We start from the raw sequence: 17,765 nt of genomic DNA on the forward strand, positions 1-17,765 counted from the left end.
TGCAGTTCAGCTAAAAAGTCCCTGAATTTTTCTCATGTGACTGTTGTTTGCAGAGGAGTCATTAATTACTTTCTGGCTGCACCGAGAAGCTCAGAATTGTTTTCGTTTTTTTTTACAAAGTTTAGTCAAAGCTAAGGGTTTCATTTTAGCATGCAGGAAAAAGTGATTGATGAAACACATGGTTTTCCAATGCAACAGCACATCAGATATTTGTTTAAGGACTGCTGAAAAGTTTATTATTTGATTTTACAGTTTCTGGCTAATAAATTGAGGAATTACAGAAATATTTTCAAAAGACAACATGCCTTTTAAACCTGCCAGCAGATTTTGGAGTTCAGTGGGTTAATCTTTAAATTTTAAGAACATCCAAAATTGTGTTGTAGCAAAAATGTTAAATATATCCATATTTAGGTAAATTAAATCAAGTAGCATCATAAAGCCACTGCCTGCCTGAATACATAGTGATGAAACCAACTTAATCTTTTCCCATAGCTACAGGTTCCTCGTTGTTTTGGTTTTTTTGTAATTATGAGATGTCGATAACAAGAACTCTCATGTGGACCTTACAGCAGGCCTGAGGTCAGCTCTTTTAAACCTGTTCAACAGTTTCACTTTGAGGCTGCTTCATCCTAGTGCAGGTCTGAGGTCCAAATTGAGAATCTGAGGGTTCAGGTGAGTCCCGAAGGAGAAGCAGTTTCCTCCTCCACCGACCAGGATCAGCTCTTCTGGGTCTGTCAGCTCCGAGCAGAACGATTGGAGCATCAGAGGCCACGGCACCGAGCTCTGCAGAGGGAACAACACAGTAATTCATCATTCACCATCATCTAATAGATCTATACTGAGGACACCGGTGACAATGCCCCACTAGACGGCTTTATATGAATTTCTTTAAAGAGAATATTTTAATCTTTTAATCTCTAATCATTTCAAATAATGTCCCTATGAGGTATAAAGTTAACTAAAAAAGAAACATTAAACATTTAGAGGATGTCTGGAAGACGATGTCAGATTATAAAGAAAGATAAAATGTTATTCATCCTGAAGGAGTTTCTAAAATGTACACAACGCTAACAATGCAGTGTCTAAAAAGTAGAAAAGCAATAAGATGTAAGTATGATACAACCGTGAAATAAAATAAGTAAATAAGATAGAATAGAACAATAACAAGTCATGGTGTAATTATACTGAGGGAAATGTATGATACATGACAACAGAAAAACCAACATTCAAAAAATGTTTTCATGATGTTGTCGAGGACTCAGAAGACAGAATATGTTTTTATAAAATGTTCCTGTGATTTGATATAATAACAAAAGTCGAACATTATGCCTGCAGTGTTCTGAGGATGTTTTGGGGATGTTGCTTGTGTAAAACTTTCCCACAACGTTACATGATAACAAAGACAAGACGTTCTGAACGCAGCATTTGGAAAATGTGTAAAGAACATTTTCAGAGCATCTTTATCCTACTTTTAAGAAGAAAATATTTGGAATTAAAAGAACACTTCTTGCAGAAAACATTACTAGAACTTTCTCACAGCGTTTGATGCTGGTTTACAACCTGCAGCCTTCTGATGTGTCAGTCACTCATAAATAACTGCTGCAGACATGTGAGTGAAAACTGACCGTGTCCAGACTGAACTCCACGCTGCTGCATGTTTCCATGTTGATGATGAGGACGCCCGGCACCCCGTCTGGATGCAGCCAGACTCCACCCACAATGACCAGCTTCTCCCCACACACATGGGCACACTGAGAGTATCTGAAACAAAGCACAGGATCGCATTAGGAAGTTTCTGAGGAGGCAGAAACTTGAGGACTGAGTGTGACTGAACGTCTCTCAGAGACCTGGGAACCGGAGGAGGCTGAACATCTAGTCTCTCCCAGCTGAAGCCTCTTTCAGTCGGCTTTAACAGCACCGTGTCTCCCAGTGGTGCTCCTCCTCTGCTCAGGCCTCCAAACACCACCACACCTCCCTTATATGAACAAGCTGAGTGGGAATGTCGAGCCTCTGGAGCTGCGCCCCCTACTGGCATCTGCGGATGAAACATACAAAACACAATGCAAGAAACAGTCCAACTGATTCAAACTTATAAAATATGCTAATCTTCTATTAATCCCACAGAAAGGAGGTTTGCAGTTACAGCACAGGATTGAAAAAAAATGTACTGACATCAGTAAAAAAAAGAAAAGAAAGAAAGAAATATGCATAAGCACTGTTGATGAGTCTCTCTAAGCAATTAGACGAGAGATCTGTTACACGAGTGTGTGAAGTCATTTTGTGAAGACTTTTCCACATTTTAGCACCAATCTTTGATCTTAAAACATCACAGAGACCACAAATCACAAAACACATTTCTCATTTACTTTGTTTCTAAATTTCACATCTATTACAAACTGAAAATTCCATAAAAATCTAACTTTACAGCAATAAAGACAGAGTCTGCTACAGATCAGATGAATGACTTTCATCAATAATGAACATAATTCAGGTTTTAACCAACAAGAGCTGAAGTTCACTTTGTTGCTTCCAACTGCTTGTAGGATTTTTTCCTCTAAGTTTAGTAAATATCTGCAGCATTAAACAGCAGCAGGATCCATATGAGCGCCTCAATAGAGTTTTAACTCTATTACTTATAATTATAAATGATCCCTGATATGAAGACAGGATGGATCAGGATCTAACAGCAGCTGTGTACTTTTCCGTCATCTCAGAGTCACAGTTTATGTGCTGCAGGTAAATCTTTAGTTTCATAGCCGTACTCAGCTTGAGCCCTGAGCTCCATCACAGCTGTCGGGATGTTTTTGTTTTACTCTTGGAAAAGCAGTGAGATTTTAATCACACATGGACCAATTTTACAGTTTAGGAAATCATACGTAAACTAGACTGTGAGACTGTTGTAAGTTTAGATACAATCTTTTGTGTTTTAGTGCATTATTATGTTTCATACATTGTTATCATCATGTGAGACCCAGAAGAGAGAAACGACATGATTAAAGTGCCGTCAGCGTGTGTGTGACATCAAGACTCCTTTAAATAAAATAACAAAGAGCACACCTCAGTCCAGTGCTGCTGGTCCAGACTCAGGAAGAAGCTGTCGCCCAGCGCGGCCTCTGATTCGTTCTTTCCTCCAAAAATACACACAAAGTTTCTGCCTGCACATAAAATGACAAGTATTCAGTGTGTTATGAGTAAACAGAGGTGGAATGAAAGAAGAAAGAAGGAGAAAGATCAATAGAGAACAAGAGCATATGACAGGCCATTTGAACATTTCTGAGCTGTTTGATAATCAGAGTTGACATTAGCGATATCAATATAGTCGTAGTTACGTTGTGACTGGACTTTTATTCCAGATACTTATGACGTCATTCTGACCAGTCTACACCACAGATAGAGGTCTCTTTATTTCCTTACAATCAGAATATGACCGTAATTAAAGACTCTAGAAAGGACAATGTAGATGTGTTAAACTAAGGAGAAATAAAAATATCTTGAGCTAGAATTATGACTAGTCAGAAATTAACTGCAGATGCCTGAAAGTGGAATTACAACTAGCCAGACGTCAGCTGAGAATTTTGGGGTTCTGATATTTACACTTTATACAGGAATGAGGTGTGTGTTATCTTCAGGGTGGAAAAAAAGGCACCAAAGTGACAACCAAATTGATCTATGCAGAAAAAAAAAAAACACCAAGATAACCTAACCAAAAGTAACAAACCAAAATACAAGCGCTTGCAATCCTACAGGAGATAATGATTAAAAAATAAGAGCTCTTAAACCCTACAAACTACAACAGGCAGCTGAAAACCTAGTGGTAAAAATGACGCTGGAAGAATGATGCTGTGGAGATGTGAAATGCTCTTTTTAGAGCAGGAAGAATTGGGTTATCTGCAGTACACATCCAGTCAAGCTATTAAATGTTAAAACTGTTTGCCATAAGAGCATCAGAAAGAAAGTGCACAAGAAAAATGGCAAAAGGAAGAAGGAAAGAGCAAAAGAAAAGAAAAAACTACAAGAATGCAGGACAGAGCGAGGCAGCAGACCACTTTAGCCTTTCTGCTCATCAACACTGCACATGCTTTTATTAACACTGTTTAACCTGCACAAGCCCTTTTTGCACTATTGTTCCGTAGATTGAATATTGCCTGCCTCAGAATTCACAAGCAGATTGTAACTTTCCTGCATCATGCATACTGCTAATATTTATTTAATATTTTTCTTTTTTTTGCACTGTTCTTGTATATTCATCTTTGTTATTTCAGTATTTATGAACACATGTAAGTGTTCTGAAAATATGTTAAACACAATGAATAAAGAATTTCACTGCGCTGATTTCTGTTTATTTATTTATCGCTGCATGTGACAGTAAATCCTCTGAATCCTTTCTCACCTTTGTGACCGACCACAGTCGCTGTGTGCCTCCATCTTGGCGACGGCGGATCTCCAGTACAGACCAGCTGCTCCACACAAACCGTTGCTCCACCCTCTGACTCCAGACAGCCAGCTGGACCACTGGGGTCAACAGCCACTCTGAGGAGGCCTCTGGTTGGGCTGAGTGGGGAGGAGCGACCTCCGAACACCATGACGCCTCCTCCAGGCAAAGCAGTAGCCGTGTGGTGGAGCCGCACACCTGGGATCAGCGAGGGAGAAGTTAATCCTGTAATTTTTCTCTCTACATGTAGCAGAAAGAGTAAAAGCAGCTCTCACCCAGATCTGCAGACGGCTCCACGCTGACCAACCTCCAGCCCTCCTGACCTCTGAGGAGGACACTGCTCGCTGCCCCTCTGCCTCCTCTGCTGGAGCCTCCGGTCAGCAGCAGCTGTCCCGGCCTCACCGAGGTGGACGCCATCCCCAGCCCCTCCATGGACACTGGTACGGTCTGAACGCTCAGTGCTGTGGGGCTCCAACAGGGGCTAACGGAAGGCACTGGAGACACTGAGCAAACAAAACAAACAGAAAGTCTTAAAGATGTCAAAGAAGAAATGGTGTCTTTCAGGGACATGAAGCTACCTGGAGGATGAGCGAGTAAAGCCTGCTCAGTCAAACAGCCTCGAGATGCCGTCAGGATGAAGTAGTGGGAACATTTCTGGTGCCATTCCTGAAAGCAGACACACCTACAGTCACTTCGCTCACCGTTTCTTCAAGAAAGTCTGATTTTATGAAGAATGCAGCAGAACCCAGCTGACCTCGTATTCATCAAAAGGCTCCAGGCTCTCCACTCGACCTCGCTCCTCCTCCGGGACCAGCCCCAAGTAGAAGTCATTCATATCCAGACACACACACTGCTCCCAGCCCTGAACACAGACACACACATTCAGGTTTAGGCTGCTGAGTGTCATCAAGTTGTTTTCTACTGACTGAACCTCTGTGCATGCTCTGACTGGAGGAACCTGTACAAACTCTTCCAAGGTAGAACAAAATGCACCAGCTGCTGATTGGTTAAACTTAGAAGACAATAAGAGCCGTTTTATCTGCTTTCTCAATGTCTTTTCTCCTTATCCCTCTGAACTCAACGCAGCAGTTTGTGGGCGTTTCTTTGCTTCTGTCACATTTTTCCTCACTGTGGCCTCATTTTTTCACTGCAACATAAAGTCCTGCACCTCTAGCAGAGTCATGGCTAGAAGGAGAGAGAATTCCAAAGTGTATTCTGTCAGTATGACACAGTTATAATGCTATGAATCATAAAAAAGAAAAAATATATATATTCTATTAATTCTATATTGATTTGATTTATTACAAAAATGATACAAATCTGGACTAAACATGTACAACGTTGTTCCAAAAAATGGTGTCTTTATTATAGATGTTTTACAAGTTACTTTCTACTTTGCTCCCGTACTTCACTTCACAAACACAGCCTGCAGTTCAGCCGAAAACTGTCTGAATTTTTGCCAAATGACTGTTGGTCACAGCTGAGTCACTAATGACTTCTTGGTTGCATTGAGAAGCTCAGAATGTTTAGATTTTAAATAGAATTTAAGGTCTATTATTGGTAATTTTTAAACCTAGACATGTAAAGACATTTTGATAAAATATTACAATTTGAAGCTTAGATTTTTACATTTCGAGGACAGATCAACGAATGAGTAGTCCACTGTCTGACTGACAGACTGGAGCAAAGTTCACAATTTGTTGATTCTGTTTTAAGGCTTCTGGCTGATAAATGGTGTCCTTTTTAACTTGCCTTCAGAAACTTGCATTGGGGTTTAGTGTTCAGAGGGTTAAAAGCAACATTAACAGGATGCATTGAGTACACTGTGTATAATGTGCGTACTGGCCTTGTCCAGGAACCTCTGCCTCTGTGCCGAGGTGTCTGGGTATTGTTGGAGGGCGTGCAGAGTCGAATTCAGTTTCAGGAAATGTTCTTGCATGATCCGACCAAAAGCGTCGTGTGGATGGATCTGCTCGTACATCACAAACAGGGACTGAGGCAGGAGCTTTGCTGCCCAACTGATGACAGCGTCTGACCTGGAAGACACACGACACACAGCAGCTTTAAACAAATACATACTGTAACTCGCCTAAGTGCATTTGAATTGACCCTCTGAACTCCAGGAAGTTTCTGTAAGTTTTTTTTTCTGTCACATTTTTCCTCACTGTGGCCTCATTTTCACTACAATATAAAGTCCTGCACCTCAGCGGAAACAACAGAACCATGACAAGAAGGAGAGAAAACTCAGAAATGTCTTCTGTGCCACATTTAGAATGGCAAAAATCATAAAAAGAAAACATGAAAGTTGAATTTCTTCAATTATTTATTTTACAAAAATTGAAAAAAAAAATGGAATCAATCTGTACAACATTTTCCCAAGTTCCCAGAGGTGTTACCAAAACTGGAAATAAAAAGGTCACTTACATAAAAGAGACATTTTAGTGCTCACATTTAAAATGTTTGTCTTTACTTGTCTCCTCTCTGCTCCGACTAAACAGCCTGCAAGTGACTGTTGGTTGCTGCTGAGTCACTAATGGTTTCTTGGTTGCTCTGAGCAGCTTATAATTTGTAATTTTTTTTTTTACAGAATCTGGTTACAACGAACACTTCATTTTGGACAATTTTTATATGAGACATAGAATAAATACATTTTGGTGAAATATGATTTTAAGCCTAGATTTACCTAATGGACTGCTCCATGACAGTTCTGGGGCCATTGAAAAGCTGAAAATCCCCAGTTATCTTTGTTTTTCTATTTTCTGACCCTGATAAATGGTGCAATTTTGTTTATTTTTTTTAAAAAGACAACACGACTTTCAGGGGTCAGAGGGTCAGCACAAATTTTAAAATGCATGTTATATTTCTGCACCTTTGAGTTTCCATGTAGGTGAGCACCACCTCAGAGAGAATGAGTGTGGGGGCAGCCCAGTCCAGCCCGGCTGCACACAGAGCCTCCTCCACCTGGGACTCCTCCCTGACATCCACCCCTAACAGACGGTACCGACTGCTGGACACAAATAAAGGTCCTGAAGAGACACAGGCGTACGTAAACTTAAAATATCCACATAATGTATACGACAAACACAGTGAACAGAGATGACAAACCTGTAGTTGAAGGTGCATGGGAGTCTAACATCCCCCTCAGTGTCATGTTAGAGCTGATCAGCGCGGACTTTCGCCGCATGACGTCAGGAAAATCCACCTCAAACACAACAGCACTGTCCAGGGCCCCATCTGCATGCAGACGGAAATACAAGGAGTCGAACCCTGCACCCAAAGACAGAATCTAAGAGACAGGGAGTGAGATACAAACATAAAACACACTTCATCATGGAAACCTTCTATACGACATAGTGTTGGACAGCATGCTGCTAGCTTGCCTGTCTTTTGGTGCATGTTGCAGTAACCTGAAGGAACCTCCTCACACAGTGATCCACAGCTCTCCAGCGCACATAGTAGCCCCTAAAACATGCACAGAAACTTTAATTCATATTGATGTGAGCAAACAGTTCTGAGGCTGTTGCACGTGCACAGAGCGCATCGTGGGAACTGTCACGAGTCAGGAGATCGGACAACATCACAGTGTCATGGTTTTGGTGATTTCTCCATGGAGATCAAACATTCAGCAGCTGGATGATCCAACCTTTATGTGGAGGATCGTCATGGTGACCGGAGGAGAGTCTGCAGATACCATCAACAGAAGCAAGAAACAGTGGAACAGCTTTCAAAACGAGAGAAAGAGCATCAGGTTTGGTGTAAAGCTCATCATCTTCTTCTAGATTCAAGCGGTTGTGTATCGTGACTTCATCTTCTGGGGTCGGACTGTCAAAGCTCGACTGTAACATCCCGAGATGTGTGAGGAAGAACATTAAACCTGGACTGTGATGGCATGTTGCTGCTCCAGTGCACTGTGCCCACAATTAAGTTTTTTTTACCACAAAAAGACAATCGTTACTCTCCACCTGCCTACACTACACTACAGATTCGGCTCCCTTTGGCTTCTTCTTCTTCACCAAAATAAAATTCTAATGTTGCTGTCTTGACACATTTTAGGAGATTCACCTCATCGCAGATGGAGCTTGACATGTTTACATAAGTGTTGCAGGAGCACTGGGAGCAGAGTATCAGTGCACAGGAAGACTACTTTGACAGGATGGTGGTCAGATTTAAATCAGAAATCGTTTTTAATTTTCATAGGCCCAGTCTCAAAAGTTTTTGGCCAAACCTTGTCAAGGGTTTTGACACATACAGCGACCAGACAGACCATCTCACTTCCGCTTACTCTATTGCCCAAATTACTGTATACTTCCCTTGGACATGACAGCAACTTGATGTTATCCCAGGTGTGTTGGTTCTATATCCCTGCAGAAAATCAACCAACCATCTCCTCCTACTTTGTGTGTTCAACAACAGAAGAGTGTGAAAAGACAAAGACAGCTGCTGACCTGTTGATGAGAGGAGCTCTTCTGGCTACTTTGCATACAAAATGTTGGAGAAAGTCATCTTTGAAGTAGCCCTGAGCTGCAGCAGACACTTTGCTCACCACACTGCTGTCATTGGTTCCCTGGACCTGAGGTAAACAACAACAATAACATGCCACTAAATTACTGTATAAATGAACTTATTTTCTCTCTTTTTTTTTTTTTACTCCCTTTTACTCTTAAAAGGCTGACCTCTGCCTCACAGCATCACCAACTCACATACAAAATGAGTAAAAAAAAGAAAGTGGAACATCAATCACGTTATTTATATAGCAATATTTGAAAATAATGCTACAAAGTGCTTTACAATAAAACAAATTCAAACAGATAACTAAGATCCCAAACATGCAACATAAACCAGACAAATGAATTAAGTCACATCAAGTCAATGTTTTTTTATACACCACAATAACGACAACAGCATCAAGCACTATCCAGTAAAAAAACAACAACAACAACAACATTATGTTAAATGTTTGGGTTAAGACTCTACAGTGTTACTTATGGTGTGACTTTACCCGAGTAATTTAAATAGGATATTTAGATATTATTAATGCTGAGACCCTACAGTGTTATTAATTATGTAGAATAATTAAGTTACTGTAATAATAAAGCAAAGACCCTACAGTATTATGAATTGATATACTATCATAAGACTACAGTATGAACATGTCGGCTCCTTTCTTTGATTTTCCAAACAGCTGCAGCATCACACAGATCCAGACTGTCTCCCCACTGACAGCAGCGGCAGTAACTTCATGAATTATTTAGTTATTTATCTTCTGCTGTGTCACTGTGATCATACGTGGCTTTATGAGCCGAATTTCTTTTCTCCAGACAGCTGAGCTGCTGCACAGATCAACAGCTTCTACAGTGAAATCACTGGAACAAAGCGGTCATGCTCAGGATGAATCCGCACTTTTTATTTTCAGCAAAGGTCCAAAAATAGTTCCCTTAATGATTTACTACAGAGCATCTTCAGTTTTGTTCCTAAAACGCAGCAATATCTGCAGTGGTGGTGTCCCAGCAAGCATGGGACACATCTAATTACTAAAGTAAAAAGAAAATATATTATTTATTAAAACATAGAAATTAAAAATAGTGATTTGCCACTGCAGTGTATATGGCTGCAGGCCTGTATATTTAGGCTGTATTACTGTCATTTGGTACTTCAGAACTTTAGATTTAAAATGTTGCTTCATTAAAACTGTTAGAAAGGTACAGAAATTACAATAATAAAATGGGTGTCTGTCTATTTAGGGAGTTACATTTAATTTGAGGGGTCTGATTCTGAAAAGCCACCTAACCTGTGGAGGTAAATTCAGTTTTTACTTTGGAAAATGACATTTAGAAAATGAAACTTTTCATAAATTGAGCTGTTCCCCATATAGAATGTGTACTATGTTAACTAGAACTGCTTTCTACTGAAGAAATTGTCTTTTTTTTCTACTGTCTGCAGTTGCTCCTCCTTAAAAATCCCAATTTATAAACTGCTTATCACTCTTTAATTATCTGACACACAACCATACTCTCTGTTTCAGCCTGTAACAGGTGTCATACTTTGATAAAATAGTGAGACTCTTCTATTAACTGGTTAATCTGTAACAGTACATCACATTTTTAAAGTAATAACATACTCTCGGTGTTAAATCCTATTTTTTATATAATAAATGTGCAATATTTAATGATATTATGCCATCAAACAATCACAGAGAGGCTACAATCACAACATTTCTCTATAAATATTAGTATAACAGAGGTGTGCAGTGACAGATAGTGGAAACACTCATGTCATAGTTATTAACAGACCAGGTTTTAAACTCACCGCTGTGTCTCTGCCCTGCTTCTTCTTCGGTCTGTTTGTAGTCGGCATTATATCACCTCTCAGAAAAACTCTCACACTCGCTGTACAGTGGAATAAATAAGTGTTGACATTAAAGTTTTAAGGTTTTGCTCGCAGTCCACCGACCAAAACATTTCAAACATCCGCCACACGGTTAAAAACTTCCGGGTTCTCTTCCGGCTGCCCTCCGGCGCCCCCTGTCGTCCGGAGGCTGCGACTGCCGTTCAGAAGTCCATCCAGAAAAATGCGATTTTTAGTGGCGGCCTTGACACTGTGATACTCAGCGTTGACGCTCTTTATTGGGACTTAATTGTGATCGTTATTATTTATGTGCAGTACGTACTTGTTATTGTAATCCATTCTGCTTCTCTGAACAAGCACAAATACAACATCAGCACATTTCTACTTGTTTTAATGTTCGCTGGTAGTTTTGATTTAAAGATTTTAAGGTTGTTAATATTATTATTGTTCAGGATTCAGATAATGTAACACCAGTTGGTGTTTAATATGATAGAACTTTGCATTATTTGTTATTTTGGACCCAAACTAAGGTATTATAGGAACCCCTGACAAGAGGCAACCACAGAGTAATCTGTCCCATCTCTGTGTCTGTGAACAGTCTCCAGCTCGAGTGCTGAGGTCAGTTGATATTTTACAGGTGAGCTAGGAATGGCATCTCCTCGGAATGATTAGATTTTAGGGTCAGTTGGCGTAAAAACAGCTCCACTAGAGGTCAAAGGTCACTTTTCAAAAATGCCATATACCTTCAAAAGGGTGGAAGGCACATCTATGGTCTTTTAGCGAATATAAGCAACCATGTTGGGGCTTTCTGTAGGTGCAGGACTACATTCCCCAACATCAAAAGTGGAAACCGCAGCCAAATGCAGCTCTGAGACACTATGGTGCCATCCATCTTCCAGAGATGGTGGACGAAATACATGCATCAAGGTGTTGCTGAAAGAGCAAAGCATATGTGATGTGCACGAAGTGCAAGGTATTCCTTTGTGTTTCTAAGAAGGGGAAATGCTTTTCATGAAGTATCAAACAAAAAACAAAAGTGATGATGGACAATTATGTGGATGTTGACTTTTTTGTATTTTCTTTGGTACCAACTGATTGCCATCAAGGTTCAGTTTCACATGTATGGCATTCAGATGTCCTATGTAGTGCACACTGATATCATACTTTTTTTTTCCCAAAAAAATGTTTTCAGTTATTAATTACCTTACAAAGATTGCAGGTTTATTATTATTATTTTGGGCCTTTTTGCCTTTATTAGATAGGACAGTCAAAAGAGAGAGAGACAGGAAAGTGGGGGAGAAGAATGGGGGAAGGAATGGCCATGAGCAGGACTCAAACCCATGGTCACTGCATTGGCCCGTGGATATGGGTCGCCAGCTCAACCAGTTGAGCTACAGTGGCGGCCCGAGATTGGGAATTTAAAAAAATTTGTGATTGGACAATTTTTTTCCCCTGGTAGTCAGGAGGATATACTTCTGGAAGCCTTTAGGGAATGTTCACCAGAGGCTCACTTAATTTTTTTTCAATAATTACCCTCAGGGAACCTTTCAGGAACCCTCCCAAGAGCTTATCTTATGGATGTTCAACATTTGTAAACTTCTGGGAGCCTTCAGGGAATGTTTCCTGGAGGTTCTCTAAAGATTTTTTCAGAAATTAGAACCTTTTGGGAACTCTCAGGGAAAGAGGCTCACTAGAGGCTCACTAAAAATCTTTCACATCTGGGAGCCTTTAGGGAATTTTCCTGAGAGGATATGAAGAGTTCTTAAATAACTCAAACAAATAACTCAATTTTTGTAGATTTTTTAGAAAACGTTTTGTTGTTGTTGTTTGCTTGAGATAATATCAATCAAACTGAAGCTGAGTGGATTTGACTCAGTTGAAATGACATGACAAAAGTAGAGATAACTTAAGTTTGATTAATGTTGTCTCGGGTCGACGATGGAAAAGTGGGTTTCCTGAAGGTTTGTGAAGATAGAACTATCTGCTTTTGCAAATGAACTCTTCATATATTAAGGGTTTTCAGGAATTAGAACCTTTAGAGAACTTTCAATAAACATTACCAAAACATTTGATAATCAAGGAACCTTTGAGGTATGTTTCAAGTTTTTCAAGAAAAATAACCTTTTGTGAACTTCTAGAAAATGTTTAGGAAAGGGTCTCCAGAGGTTATCTCTAAAGTTTTTTTGTTTTTTTTTAAAAGAATAATGACCTTCAGAGAACCCTTGGTGAATATTCCCCAGAGGTTCAAATAAAGTTCTGCAATGATAACTTTCTGGGACTGTTCCATATAGTTTATCTAAAGATTTTTAAATAATAATAATTTTCATGCAGTGTTTCCCAGTGGCTATCGAAAGGTTTTTCAAGAATATGAACTTTCAGGGAACCTTTGTTGAATGTTCGTCAGAGGTTGTCTAAAGCTTTTCCAAGAATAATAACCCCAAGGATCATTCAGAAAACATTCCCTAGATGTTATCAGAAGGTTTTCAATAATAGAGGCTTCATGGAATGTTCCCCAAAGATTATCCAAATCATTTTCAAGAACAATAACCGTTTAGGAACATTCAGAAAACGTCTGTGGTGGTTATCTTAAGGTTTTTAATTAAGAGTAACCATATTCTCTAGAGTTTATCTGAAAGTTTAATCAAATTAACCATCTTGTTATGTTCCTAAAATGTTTGCTCCAGATTAGAAAAAAGATGTCACCGAATGGGAACCTTTAAGGAACATTCCTGAAAGGTTATCTGTTTGCTGTGAATAATTAATTTCTATTTAAGTGTAATTATTATTACTTGTCGTTCTATTTTCTTCAATATCTCAGAACGTGTGTTTTGTGACTGGTATAGGTTCCAATCGAATAATTTTAAAGCAGAAGAAAATTTTTAAAAAATCCACCGGCTGACTGACTGCGGTTCTTCCTCCTTCTCAGATTGACAATGCGGCACTCAGTGCGCCTGCGCAGCTTTACAGGAAGTGTTAACATTTTGTTGAACCAGCTGATAGCCAAATTGTCAACAGTTAAACCTGCGGTACCTGCGCTGCTGAAACGACGCTGTTTTACGGTAAATATGATGTGTTCTCCTCTTTCTGTGTTATTCGGGTGAACAGGTAGCACCGCTGGGTTTCACTGGGCGTCGAAATATGAAGCTTTGGTTCAGTTTCGTCTCGTCCGGACCGCCTGGTCGGAGCGGTGTCCCGTTAGCACATAACGCAGGACAAAGCTGCTGATCTGATAACATTAACTGTGGGAGGAACCGCTATAAACAACGAGCCGCTGCCGTTATGCCGTCTGTCTGTCTGCAGTCTGTCTGTCCGGACGCCGAGCAGCATGAAGCCAGCTGAGTTCTGTGTCAGTAATTTGCTGCAGTGATGGAGGTTTAGCTTCGTGTCTGTGAGCTACCAGAGGCGCTGCATCACCTGTAAACTCCAGTTTCACTGCTGGAACACAGCTGGCAGATTTTCCCTCACATCTGTAATTTACTGAACACAGCAGCAATTCCAGACTGCCACATGTACAACAATGCAGCGACAAATCACACTGGATTTCATGTCAGATTTTCATCCAGAGGTGTTGCTGGGATCTTATCACATTAGGAGCCCACAGTTTAACCTGATGATTGCACCACTTTCAAGTAAAATCAATATAAAATGTACAACACTGGCAAAGTGAGGTCATCCCACTTTCACTGTAAGCTCAGACTATGTTTTACGTTAATATGACAGTGAGTGCAGCCCAGCTGGACCAGCTATACTCTATATACAAAGATTTGTCTTGCGACAAAAATGTTAGAGAACCATTGAACTGCACCCGAGTTGCCAGTTTTAGCGACAAGCTGGCATGCAGTTGGTATATCTTAAAGGTTATTAATGCTAATTTTAGTTTTAAATGCAAATTGGTTGCATTTTGGATGACCAAACCGTTAAAGTCCAGGAGATAAACTGCAGGTGCTGGTGAGGACAGAAAGCTCACCTATAAAGTCTCATAACACATTAAACCAAATAAGTAACTTATATTAGTCAGCACAAATCCGCTGTCAGATTAACAAAACACTGGAAATTCTGTCTATCTGTGGCCTAATAAGAATTACAGGAGATGACTCCTCCTGCACCTTGTCAGCCATCTAGTCTTGCCTCAGTGAATTAGAAACCAGCATTGCTAACCCCTGTAACCAGCGAGCTCTGTCTCTTGTGTACTCACACAACATATGAGTGCCAAGTCAAGTAAAGCTGCTTGAAAGATACACTGAGGACCCACAACGTATGCTGCTGTCATTTTTGAGGAATGATATCATCTTATTTTCAAGGGCGGAATGACAGATGAAGAGATCTGGGCCTTTTTAGTTTTCTTGTTTTTAAAATTCGGGGTTATGGCTTCACAACAACACCACTGTCTCAATTCTTCCATAAAAGCCTAAATCTTTAGATTTTATGGATGCACTGGATTAGACTTTTATTGTATGAGGTGAGGTTTAGTTGTCATTTAGTTCAGACGGACATTATTATTCTGCTCAGGAGACATCAGAAGGTCGTTCGCTGTCTAGTGATGGTGACATTGAGTTTATTACCTGTTGTATATGTTTACATAAGGAACAGAGTAGAATAGTATCTTTAATAATAAAAAGTTGTATTATTTTTTTCAGTATGCAAACATGGGACTGGTTTGGAAAGAGTTTCATGTCCCTTTTAAGGCTATAATTAAGTGAAAGAGTTGTTAACTGACTTCTTTTCTCAGGTATTTAAGCAGTGAAGTTACTATATTGATGTATCACGTTTGTTAGACAGGTTTTTGAGTTGATTGTAGGCAGGGCTCCAGAGTGCAACCAAAATATGTCTGGTATGACTAAACATTTTTGGTATGTCAGACATTTAACTGTCTGTTGGTGTGCTTCTGGCTGACCCACTCAGGAAGTTACAATCTGAAATTAAAGCACCTTATTTTGCTCTTTTCCAACTAGAATTTTGGTCTCACACCTGTCTGAGTTGCTGCACTGCAGTAAGTGTGTGGAGACTAGAAGCTTCTCTGTGCACAGCTGCCAAGTAACGTCTACTGATGTAAGTGAGGCGTTTAGGAACATCAATATATTGTAGCTTCACAAAACAACCTGGATTACATTCCCCCTCTAAACTGCATGAGTTTCGGGGTGGTGGGAATCAATAGTCGGCTAGTCGGCTATTCGGCTATTCGGCTATTCGGGTCCAGCCCTAACTGTTATACGGTAAAATGTACAAATATTATACATTTATTGCAAAGAGCATAGAGCAAAGCATGCTGGGAACAGAGCTTTTGCTGTCTGAATTGGAAAAAACAGCACAAAACCTCCAAGACGCTCGTCCTGTGGTGTGACAGGTTTGTGGCTGATGGAGCAGCCCTGCAGAGTTTCAGCTCCAGACAGCAACCAACTGAAGCAGTGAGGAGTCAGAAAGGACAATAAAATTTAACATTGCCTACAATAAAGCCAAAGAAGAGCTGCCTTTAGGTCAAAGTTGCAGATCATCCTGATGAAAAAGAACAAACTAGTTATCTAAACTTTTTTATTTTATTTTATTATTTTTTTTACTGTTTACAATTAAAATACTTCATGTGTTACGAAACTACCAATACATGTGAGGTCAAGATGTAATATTCAGTGCCAAAAAGCATCGTGAGAAGTTTTTAGTGCTCCTAAATTATGTGCTGATGCATCAGTGCAACCAATATGAGAAGCAGGGCTGCGTTTGCAATATCTGCACTCTCATACTATATAGTATGCCAATAAGAGATTTAGTATGTCCCAATACGTAATATGTTAAATGTAAAAGGCTTAAAAAACAACATGTCCTACCACGTCAGCCAGCATGTTTTTCTGGCCATTCTGACCCACATTCCTCTACATAGTTACGTCACATACGTTGCTTTGTTGCACACGAGTATAAACAACTGGTTACACATCGCCAGCAACGGTCAATAAACACTGAAGGATAAATGTTTAAAAGTACTCTTTTAAAAGAAACACGCAAACCATAAATAACATTTCTGTGTTGATTTTAAATTGTCCTCCACAAGTATGTCAGACCCAGAATTTTGTTATCTGTCTCCTTGGTCACCAAAAATGTGCAGTTGTGTTATGCAAGAGTCTTTTTGTGACTATGAATGTGATGGATGTGTATTGAAGCATTGTTAAAATATTAATGGTAACCCCAGGAAGAGCAGAAGGTGTGGTAGGTAATGGAGATCTAAATAAAACACATCAGAGATGGTAAATGTGAAGCAATGCAGCCGCAATTTAAATTTCTCTCATGCTAAGACGACCCCCACTGCTTCTTTAAAAACACAGTTTATTAAACTGCACTGAAGGAGGTGTTTGTGGCATTGAAAACAAAATAAAACAGTCTGAGGTGTAAGTACGACGTCCTCGATTGCATGTCGAGCCTCCATCTTACAAAGCCCTAATCTTTAGACATTATGGATCCCCTGAGGAGCTTTTCTGGCCTTTTGTGTGGATGAGGTAAAGTGTGATGTCATCTTGCACCAAATAAAAGCCTTCACTTCTCCACACAGACAGAACAAGAAGAGGTCAAGACATCATCAGCGAGACTCAACCACTGTCGGTTTGGGAGGTAGCGCAAGTGACCGATAATCCCAGAAGCAGCTGTCTTGGCTCCAGGGAGGAGGCCCAGCCGCCCTGCTGTCGGTCGGTATGAGCTCCAGAGGGGGCGGCGGCCGCTCCAACGGCACACTTCCACAGACCAAGATCTGCCAGTTCAAGCTGGTGCTGCTGGGCGACATGGCCGTTGGCAAGTCTAGCCTGGTGCTGCGATTCGTCAAAGGACAATTCGACGAGTTCCAGGAGACGACCATCGGAGGTGAGGACCCCAAATAGTTTCTGGGTGTCTTTGTTGATCCTGTCACATTTTTCTCACTGTGGGCTCTTTTTTTTGCTGCAATATAAAGTTTTGCACCTCTGTGGAAACAACAGCCATAGGTTGAAGGACACGAAATCAGAAATGTGTT

At 40.2% G+C, this 17,765-nt stretch overlaps 2 protein-coding genes across 2 annotated transcripts in view; one reads left to right on the plus strand and one right to left on the minus strand.

Moving 5' to 3' along the window:
* Nucleotides 1-207: 207 nt before the first annotated feature.
* Nucleotides 208-10,786, minus strand: lcmt2 (leucine carboxyl methyltransferase 2). The gene is made up of 14 exons (XM_008295585.1): nt 10,739-10,786; nt 8,878-9,002; nt 7,813-7,894; nt 7,538-7,718; nt 7,302-7,458; nt 6,279-6,468; nt 5,187-5,294; nt 5,011-5,098; nt 4,708-4,935; nt 4,391-4,630; nt 3,058-3,155; nt 1,848-2,035; nt 1,626-1,761; nt 208-783 (listed from the first exon to the last, which is right to left on the minus strand). Exons 1-14 carry the CDS (start codon nt 10,784-10,786, stop codon nt 625-627), a joined length of 2,028 nt encoding a protein of 675 aa, XP_008293807.1. The 3' UTR covers nt 208-624.
* Nucleotides 10,787-13,737: 2,951 nt separating this feature from the next.
* Nucleotides 13,738-17,765, plus strand: part of LOC103367528 (ras-related protein Rab-5B-like) — a 12,323-nt gene continuing 8,295 nt past the window's right edge. Inside the window, exons 1-2 of the mRNA XM_008295580.1 lie at nt 13,738-13,836; nt 17,313-17,617. Of these exons, the coding sequence (XP_008293802.1) occupies nt 17,452-17,617 (166 nt within the window). The 5' untranslated portion in view covers nt 13,738-13,836; nt 17,313-17,451. The remainder of the gene's footprint in view (nt 13,837-17,312; nt 17,618-17,765) is intronic.

Source organism: Stegastes partitus, unplaced genomic scaffold (assembly GCF_000690725.1).
Source record: "Stegastes partitus isolate 25-593 unplaced genomic scaffold, Stegastes_partitus-1.0.2 Scaffold1060, whole genome shotgun sequence".
Lineage (NCBI taxonomy): Eukaryota > Metazoa > Chordata > Actinopteri > Pomacentridae > Stegastes > Stegastes partitus.

Excerpts from the sequence above, each read along its gene's own strand:
- lcmt2 (XM_008295585.1), bottom strand. The coding sequence starts at position 10,786 with ATGCCGACTACAAACAGACCGAAGAAGAAGCAGGGCAGAGACACAGCG. Across the intron at positions 7,895-8,877 it reads AGAGCTCCTCTCATCAACAG|GGGCTACTATGTGCGCTGGA; the intron begins GTCAGCAGCTGT and ends TGCATGTTTTAG. Across the intron at positions 6,469-7,301 it reads ACCTACATGGAAACTCAAAG|GTCAGACGCTGTCATCAGTT; the intron begins GTGCAGAAATAT and ends TGTGTCTTCCAG.